The sequence below is a fragment of the Akebia trifoliata genome, chromosome 15 (genome assembly GCF_017979445.1).
Source record: "Akebia trifoliata isolate Shusen 1 chromosome 15, ASM1797944v1, whole genome shotgun sequence".
Taxonomy (NCBI): domain Eukaryota; kingdom Viridiplantae; phylum Streptophyta; class Magnoliopsida; order Ranunculales; family Lardizabalaceae; genus Akebia; species Akebia trifoliata.
In genome coordinates this window covers 3,018,696-3,028,355 of record NC_141389.1, presented here as the reverse complement: position 1 = coordinate 3,028,355, position 9,660 = coordinate 3,018,696, and the positions used below count along the sequence as shown (strand labels likewise).

Genomic DNA, 9,660 nt, shown 5'->3' with positions numbered 1-9,660 from the left:
ATTAAAGACAATAAAATTAAGATTGTCCTTGATACTCATAGCGAAATTAAATTCCAACACCACATTATGGGATAAAGGGAATGAGGCCCATAATCTATCCTTCGGTATTCCCCTCCAAAATTGATGAGTATTTGAGATATATGTGTTTTTAAATTGATGATACACTCTATGAAATCAATTTTCTTTGAGAGATTTAAACTCACATTTTCTTTCAAAGGCCACCCAATTTGGAACACATGACTAGAGGCAACAAACCCTAGTCGCTAATTTTACTGCTGAGCCAACCCTTTGGGGGTGACTCTTCAACCGCGAGTCAGATTTATTGGAACCTATTTGATTTTATCTTCAATCCTTTCCCCAAAGCTCTTAAATTTTATACCAAAAAGTTAATTACCTGAATGTTCTATAGAAACTCTCTAAAACAAAATGAAACTTTGAATCATCTATTTATGCATAAATCTGAATACACATACGATTATAGCATATCATACATACTTCACATTCAGAGAGCAAAAAAACTGATAAATTATCTCGGCCAAGAAAAAATCAAGATGAGGCAATCCCAAAATAATGTCTCGACCGAGATCAAAACATCTGCCGAGACATTCCAAGATAGTACACAATTCTCAACCAATGTAATTTGATCTCAAACAGAAGTGCATGTGCTAAGGAAACAAAGAAAAAAAAAAAGAATAAAGCAAAAACCAGCAAAAATCATAATCAACATGAAGTCTTCCTCCTACACAAAAAAACCAACCTAAAGACAAAACCCTTGAAAAAGGTCCTTGAACTCCTTAAATAGTTTATAACAGAACCTAAAATGCTAAAATAGTTTTAGTAATGAGCATCTAAAATCATGTCAAAGTCATTTTCAACTTGTCAAGATTAGGGACCTCAGTAATAAACACTTGAAGTTGACACAACTATATATCATTCTGAATAGTCCACTTGACATGAAAAAAAAAAGAAGAGAAAAAGCTTCTACTCACAGTTCTAGTCTGCCACCAAGATCACGTTAGTCAGTTTTGCGCTTTTCAAGCTTAAAAAGGCGATAAAACAAGGTCACCAACCATTGCCAAATACGGATTAACAAATTCGTCTGTTCGGGTTTGGGTTCAGGTCTCGGTCCCAATATCCCCTTGTAGAGCTCCTTTTGCTTCTGATAAACAGCCTTGTCATGTTCAGCAAGTAAACGCAACTCCTTCGTGATGGCCTTGTCTTCTGGTGCATACTTACGAGCCTTAAGAAAGTCTTCTCGTGCAGTATCTGTTTGCCCAAGTTCAGCTCTAGCTTTTCCTCGTCTAAATAATGCTTTGACGTTGTTTTCATGCTCACCTAACACCTGAGAGTCGATTACGCAATCACATTTCAGCCATTTGAAGTTTAATTCAGAAGAATCAATAGTTTCTTTATCGATCATTGACATACAAATTAATGTAAAACCAACAAAAGATTTAATTTACAATTCCCAAGACATCACACCATCTCATTGATTCACAGAATATAATTAATTTAAGTAATGGAGGTTTATGCTACGTGAACTGTTTAGGTCTTTAGGGCTCCCTAAGATGGGCATAAGACTTGGCAACATGAAATGAATAAGCTGAAAATTATTGAGGGAAATTAAAAAGAAAAAAAAAAAAGCCTTTTCCCCAGTAGGTGCCACAGGTGCTCTAGGGGATCCTGTTGCAATAAAGCAAAACATGTGTGATGTGTCCGAACTCTGGTTTGACATTCAATTCAAAAGATTATAAATCATCTATAATAATATATATAAAAAAAAAAACAAAAGTTAATAATAGATGATTTATAATCTTTTGAATTGAATTTTCTTTTTGATAAGTATAAAATTTTAATGAAAAAAACGAAGAAGAGGCCAAGGTGACCCCTTACAAGAACTAACAAAGAGCAAAAGAAAAGAAAAGAACAGAGCCAAGCAAATCAAAGGCAACCCCCTCCCAAGAAACTAAGCATTACGAACCAACTCTCACCCGAAGACAAAGTCTCCGAAGAACACCCCTTGGAGGTCTTTACAAAGTTTACACCAAAACAAAAGTAAACCCTTGTTTTCCTTTTCAATAACATGTATGCAACACAGGAGTCATAAGATTTTTTTATTTTTTTTGGAAAATACAGCCATATTCTGCAAAAATGTAAAATTCATGTATTAAATTATCCAGCAATTTCTAACTAGGGGGACCAAAAACATGGAAATCTTAAATGAAGTTGGTACACTGAAAAAGCACACCAACTACATTTTCTTGGTGCAACCCCTAGATTACCCTACTGCAAACAGGTATGTAAAAGAGAAGGTTGGATTGACCAAAGCAGTTAAACCTCTCAAGCAGTGTCAATATTCTATAAAGCAAGGCACAAACTCTTTTCTCATTTGATGATGAACATCAGAAGCTATAAGAGCTTTAAAAAACTTGAAAGAACTTTTGGTGTAAAGTTCTTTAGGAATTTAGGAGAGTATTTTTTGAAGATTCTTGGGTAGATGGGAGTGGGTTTACTCCCTATCCCCAATATAGTTCTTGTTCTGGTTGTATCCTTCGTTGGTAACCTTGACTACTTTAATATTATATGCATTTGCTTATCAAAAAAAAAAAAAAAAAAGACTTGAAAGGAAACTTGAGAAAAATAATAGGCACCAGAAAATTTATATTTGCAACAAGAGAACTGATACGAAGAAATACAAAGGAATCGTAAGAATGAAGTTCAAGAAAGCTGAAACAAGTAGTCTTAGGAGTTATTATGACCAGCCAGTATTACTGAAAATCAAGTCACATAAAAGCAATTTTTTTTTTTTTTTTTGAAACCATATACATACAATGCTGCACTGTCCAATGGCTTCTTCATAGCGCTTGAGCTTTATTAAGCAAGCTGCCATGTTGAGGTGGCATGGGTTCTTTACAGCCAAGGCCATGTCCTGGTACTTCCCCATTAACTGGAACATAAAATCATCTCCCATGTATGCTATGGCCTGACACAATGAAGAAACATCAACTCAACTTTCAGTACAAACTCCAAATGCTAATATTGATAGACCATTAAAAAAAAGGAATTCCAAGAAATAATAATTTGTAACCATTTCATACTGTTGCATAGCCTCCTCTAATTTGTCATCCTTGAAAAGAACATTTCCTTCCATCTTTCTTCGATCTGCTGCTCCAATTCTTTCCTCCACGGTCATGTCTCCACGAGCTTTCCCCTGAAAACGTGTCAGACATCGTTGTAGTCAGCTCTTTAGTGATATAGATAACTCAATAATTTAGAATATGGTCATGTAGACCAAACCAGAAGAAAAAAAAATATGCAAAAACTTTAGTTCAAACTGTATTAATCTCAGAACAATTGTAGATTCTTGGTGAGTTTGAATGATGCAACTTACTTCTTTTGTTTCATCAAAACCAATAAGTTCGACTTCATAAAAGAGATCTGCCATAGGTGGAACATTTGGGAAAGAAAAGCTTCCTTCTTTGCCATAGCCGAACTCCCAACCCACACGCAGCAAAGCACGTTCACCAGCCTTCATGCTTGACACACCGATTCCCAACCCCGCCATCTCAGTTTTCTCTGCCTCAAAATAAAATTTCAAATAATGTTTTAAAAGAAATCAGAATAAAAATCAATTGGATACCAGAAACACCATCAAAGATATTGAAGAACAACTGGCAGAAACTTTTTCTGTAACAGCTAATTAAAACAAACTTTCAAAACAAGTGATTCTCTTAAGAATCATCACCATGATTTATTTACAGAAAAAATTAAGATCAAATGGGGAATAAAAGAAACAGAGAACGATTGAGACAATGAATTCATTAGGTAAATACCTTTTCCTAAAACCAATTCAATTGGTTGCTGTTCTTGCCATGTATCTTCAAACTTGTGCTCGGTGCTTTCAGTCCACACTTTGTAGTGCACTATCACAATAAAGGAAATCCCCAGAGCACCCATAGAACAACATTAGGTTATTTTTTAAAGAATATTATCTCCAAAGTTACCTTGTAAAATGCAAGCATTTAGTCCTAGAATGTCTAGAAATAAGCATCTTGTAGCATTCAGAAAAAAAAAAAAGAAGGAGAAATGCAACCTAAGTTGAATCAGCCTCACCAAATCCAATATCTTAGGTTGTTAAGGGATTGTCCTCGGTAAACAGGAAAGCATCTAGCACATAAATGGATCAGATTTTACCTGAAATCTGAATTTAGCGGATTTGGGTCCTTGGAGTAATAGGTTGAATATGGTTTGATGTCCCACGGTCCGAGTCAGATACGGATTCATCCATATATCCACCTAGATCCGAATTATATACAGCTTTGAAAATTATATTTTTAGGTTTTTCAAAATATCCTTTTCTACCACTTTAATATAACATAATTCTTATAAAATAAAATGAGTATAATGGTAAAACATCATAGTATGGCAATTAACAAACAAGAATAGCAGAAAAAAGTTGAATCATCTGACCCGAATCAAGCAATTCAGTCGGGCCAAACGCAGATTAAGTGAAATCAAATGATTCGGATATAGTTTATCTAGTACTCTAGTAGGATTCAGGTCCAGATAAATAAATTCGGATCCAAATATGGATATACCCACATTTGAGCCGAATCCAACCCATTTTAAGCCCTAAAAGCATCTGATCGAAATATACCTGTTTAAATTGTTGACCTGGATCATGTTTTTTGTTATTTATAGACGACTTTAAACACACATGGAAACTGATTCTCTTCATTTCATGGAAAATAAATTCCACAAGCACTTGGATAAATGGGACCATTTTGTTCAAATGTATCATGTGAAGCCACGTATTAGAAGTAACTAGACATGCAATGGAGCACATCATAGATGTCGGCAACCTAGAAGGGTAGTGTCAGTACTATTCCCATTATATTGGATATTCAGTCGTAGATTCCCTAGTACAGTATAAGATACAATGAACCATTCAACAAAAATAAATGGTCAGCTAGGCTTGGACCCGTTGCTCAGTTGGTGGACATATTGCAATGCAACTTTGAAGTCGCGGGTTAAAGTTCAGAAGCTTAAGAAATTAAAAAAAGTGGAATGGTCAGCTCTTCCTCAAACTGGAAGAGAAGTCTTATTTTTATACTAGCTCGTGGAAGAGAAAAATTTGTCTGGAGGGCGGCCATTATGTATATAACATGACCTAGTTTGAAATTTAAAGCTTTGCCCAGATTGGAATCATTTGCAGAGTAGTTGAAACCAGATGAAGACATTAAAATCAGTGAATAATCTGATTATTATTTAGTGATTTGGGTTTGCAGCGTCATTGAAGTAAGGATTTTAGCTGTCTATCTCTCAACATGAAAAATGCAAACAGGGATATAGTCTTATATACTGGATTTACATGCATGTCATTAGTACGTAGTAACTATGGTGCTTACAAAAGCATGTCGAATACTTTGACGGCTTTTGACCATGACCTTCCTTTATGATTTGCTTCGTGACTTTCTCATGAAGGATTTCAACTTTGGAATCAACCTGCGGGGGACCTTTAGTATCTTGTGGAGGTTCCCTATTTACGAACGCAGCATCCTCAGCTATGATTTCATTATCACCATTTGAACCTGTTAATCGAACAGGACGTCATCATATAGTTAAAAAAATAATGTCTAATTAAGTTGAGACATGCATTGAAATGTTTTCTTTTACCTTTCATATATTTCTTTCCTTATATTTATTTTTGCAGAAAATTTCCAGTTTGTGTACAGCTAAAATATTATATTGTAATACACATGAATGGACGTAGAGTTTCAAACTTCTAGAAGGCATTACTATAATAATTCTTCTAAAAAAAAACCCTTTGAACACTTTAGTCCACAAAAATAGAAGTCCAACAATGCTAATTAAAAAATCGTTTTGCATATATTTTGGTGTAAACCATTATTTATTTTGTAAAATACTTTGGTGATTTGTAAATTTTGACTGAAATAATCAAATTATAGATATAAAAATGCAATATTTTGGTGGAAATGTTCTCATAAATAGTAAGATCCTACCAAGATATTATTATCTAATTTTTTTTATAATACAAATTATAAAAATGACAAACATAATAAATAAATAAAAATGAATCACACTTCCATGTCAAATTGTATTAAATTTCCATAGTGATTGAAATATTTGTACAAAAAAATTATTTCCAAGTTGGCTGAAATACAAACCGAAACCAAAGTTTAACTTGAGCAAATTATAATAAGAAACTGTAAGGGAATAAGATCAACTTGAAATCTTAGATACCTCTCCAATTTATTTGTGGCTTAATTAATAGCAATAAACATTTTTTAAAAAATTTAGATTAATTTTTTGGCATTATTTGTTTATATTAATTCTCATTTAAAAAAAATCATTTTGTATATATTTTGGTGTAAACCATTATTTATTTTGTAAAATACTTTGGTGATCAGTAAATTTTGACCGAAATAATCAAATTACAGATATAAAAGTGCAATATTTTGGTGGAAATGTTCTCATAAATAGTAAGATCCTACCAATATATTATTATCTAATTTTTTTATAATACAAATTATAAAAATAACAAACATGAAAAATAAATAGAAATGAATCACACTTCCATGTAAAATTGTATTAAATTTCCATAGTGATCGAAATATTTGTACAAAAAATTATTTCCAAGTTGACTGAAATAGAAACTGAAACCAAAGTTTAACTTGAGCAAATTATAATAAGAAACTGTAAGAGCATAAGATCAACTTGAAATCTCAAATTCCTCTTAGATACCTCTCCAATTTATTTGTGGCTTAATTAATAGCAATAAACATTTAAAAAAAAAATTAGATTAATTTTTTGGCATTATTTGTTTATATTAATTCTTCATATTGCAACCAAAAATTTAGTTTCCCCACATCAGAGAGAAAATTATCCTACAATTGTATACAACAAGGAAATTTTAGGGGAAAAATCTGAAGATTTTCATCATGCTCGTATATTATTTAGTGTCGTTTTACTTTCAAATTAACAGGTACATAGGATAATTAAACCTCCTCAAAGTGTCACAATTGTAAATTTTTGCTCCTTATTAAATGAGTAAATATCTCATTTGGATCTTAAATTACAAACATTTATAGCTGAGAATTGTTTGAGTACATTTTTCCACATAGAAATTAATATGGAGTTTTGCTCGACAAGTATAATCGAAAGAAATTAAAATTTAAAAGAACAAGGCATGAAATGATGACTTACTTTGCTGATCCTTAATATCCTCCATTCTTCAAAAGCAATAGTTCTTCAAATCAAGCAAATTACAGACAAGAACTTGAATCAAATAGATTTCAGAAAAGATCAAATTTCAGTAAAAGATATCAAAATTTGATCGGAATCGATAAAGCAAGAGTTCGAGATTAGATGGATCGAAGTAACTAGAAATGAATCACGAACTAGGGTTTTGTTTTTCCCGAAATGCAAAGAAACTGAGGAAGAACGAAGAAGAAGTAACAGCTGTGGAACGTTCCAGAAACCGAGTCAACTTTTCAGAAATCGCTGCTTGAAGTACTGAAGTAAGGGAAACAATTTTGTACAGACGTCCGTATCAAAAATGTTTGATACAGATGTGTGGGTCAACACAGAATTATAAGTAGCCCACTGGACTAACTGAAAACTTTAGCCTTAATTAAGGATTATGATCATGCCACGTGGAGGGAAGATGAGTTATATGGGAAATCAATCAGAACGTGTGGAACATCTATATAAAAAAAAAAATCTTAATTAAATTAAGAATGGTGATTTTCTCACTCGATGTGTATGCGACTGACATGGCAAGGGCATAAAATCATAGATCCTTTTCTTCGGGATACACAAATAAAACAATCAACGATTCTATGCCCTTGCCACTTTAGTAGAGTACAGATCGAGTGAAAATTTTCGAGTTAGAAAATCGTTAACGTTAAACTAATTATTTTCATGATTCATAAAAGATTAATGATAAAATGACATGGTAAAACGTATGTTAAGTGATTGACTTGGTAAGTGTAGAGAACCGTAAATCTTTTTCCTTGTGTATACAGAAGAAAAAGATTTATGGTTACATGCACTTGCCATGTCAACCACAGTCGACTGTGTACATTTTAATGTGTCAGTTTATCACAATTCTTCGTAAAATTCAATAATTATTTATTTAATTTTTGTTTTTTTTATTATTTATGCTTATCCACGTATCCCCATCCTTCAAGTGAAATTAATCTCACGGTCACAAACACCGTCCCCTCAAAAAAATCCTATGTGCAACTGATTAAGTCGAGAGTCAACTTAACCTTGGAGGGTGACCCCAAAGAATTTATTGTTTCGTGGGGTTTCAAACTCTTGATCTACTCTTCCTGAGAAGTTATCAAGGTTCGACTTGCCATTAGGCCAACCTTTTCAGATTATTATTTGAGCCTAAAGCCGAATTATCTCATCATCATCATCGTAATCATCATCCTAGGGATTTAGGGTCAACTAAACGAATCATTTTCCTCCATTACAGAGCCAAGTCTTCCATACTTACCAACCCAATCTTTTTCCTCACTAACTTAATCTGAGCAATTTTTAGAGTATATATGCTCTTCAATAGAATTTATACCAGGCTGAATTGAAAAGCGATTCAGAGCAAGTACTTCATGGCACCGATCTTTTAAGAGCCGAAAAGATGATTGGATCCAAAAATTGTCAAATTGGTCATACTGCTATCTTGGCCTTGTTCAATTTGGTTGGATCAGTTTACATTTATTAAACAATTAAACAAAATATTGTTCGACTTTTTCCTTTTATTTTTTATTTTTTATTTTTTATTTTTATAAATACTGTCTACGATCAACATATCCATCCGTTACCTCTTGCAGACCCTCTCAGAACTAAGTCACTCCCTTTCATCTCCTTTGACTTCGGCTAATAAGGCAACTATTGATCTTTAGCACGTAAACATAATATGATACATACATTGTTATAATTTTTTTCTTAAATGGTCTTCCCATGCACTTCATATTTTCTTGGAGTTCATTCTCAGAAATATAGTGATCACAACTTATAAAACCAATTATTTCCCAAAATTATTATCTTGAAAATATATATAGGGTGGCGTTTGGCAGCCTACGTTAGGGAGCCAACACATTGTCCTTTGTGGTGGTAGGTGTGACCATGGGACTAGTCTCACTCGAAGAGTGGGGATACCCACAACAAGCCCTAAAAAAAAAGAAGTATTCGGGTTTGGGCACTGAAACTATTGCGTTGCGTAGAACATTTCATGTGTTGCAACTTATTCACTAATGCAATTCCATTAAGCTTACAACAATCGACTAAAATACTTAAATTACTCTTCCCTTCCCAGCTGCAGTTCAACCTCTCTATGCAAAAGCACCTAAGATAGACCAGAATGAAAATTGAAGATCATAGAAGAGGTCATCAAGCAACGAATGTCGAGTTTCTTTATGGTTTCACATTATCCACAATAAATTTCTAAAAAAAAAAGATGATAAAGTTTGCATATCTATGATAAACTTTTGAAACTTTATTCAATTCTAATACATCGAGACCTGAAAAATGCAGAAGGGAATGACCTCGTGCCTCTCATATATTTGAAATTATCTTACTATAATTTGGTCAAGATAGTCGAAGAAGATAGAAACATAAATGCTTCACCAC

At 33.2% G+C, this 9,660-nt stretch overlaps 1 protein-coding gene across 1 annotated transcript; it reads right to left on the bottom strand.

Annotated features, from left to right (window-relative positions):
* Positions 1–693: 693 nt before the first annotated feature.
* On the bottom strand, positions 694–7,513 carry LOC147383920 (peptidyl-prolyl cis-trans isomerase FKBP42-like). The gene is made up of 7 exons (XM_086426117.1): positions 7,228–7,513; positions 5,409–5,591; positions 3,834–3,923; positions 3,392–3,576; positions 3,089–3,211; positions 2,831–2,983; positions 694–1,342 (listed from the first exon to the last, which is right to left on the bottom strand). Exons 1-7 carry the CDS (start codon positions 7,250–7,252, stop codon positions 1,016–1,018), a joined length of 1,086 nt encoding a protein of 361 aa, XP_086282243.1. The 5' UTR covers positions 7,253–7,513; the 3' UTR covers positions 694–1,015.
* Between the last annotated feature and the right edge of the window lie 2,147 nt (positions 7,514–9,660).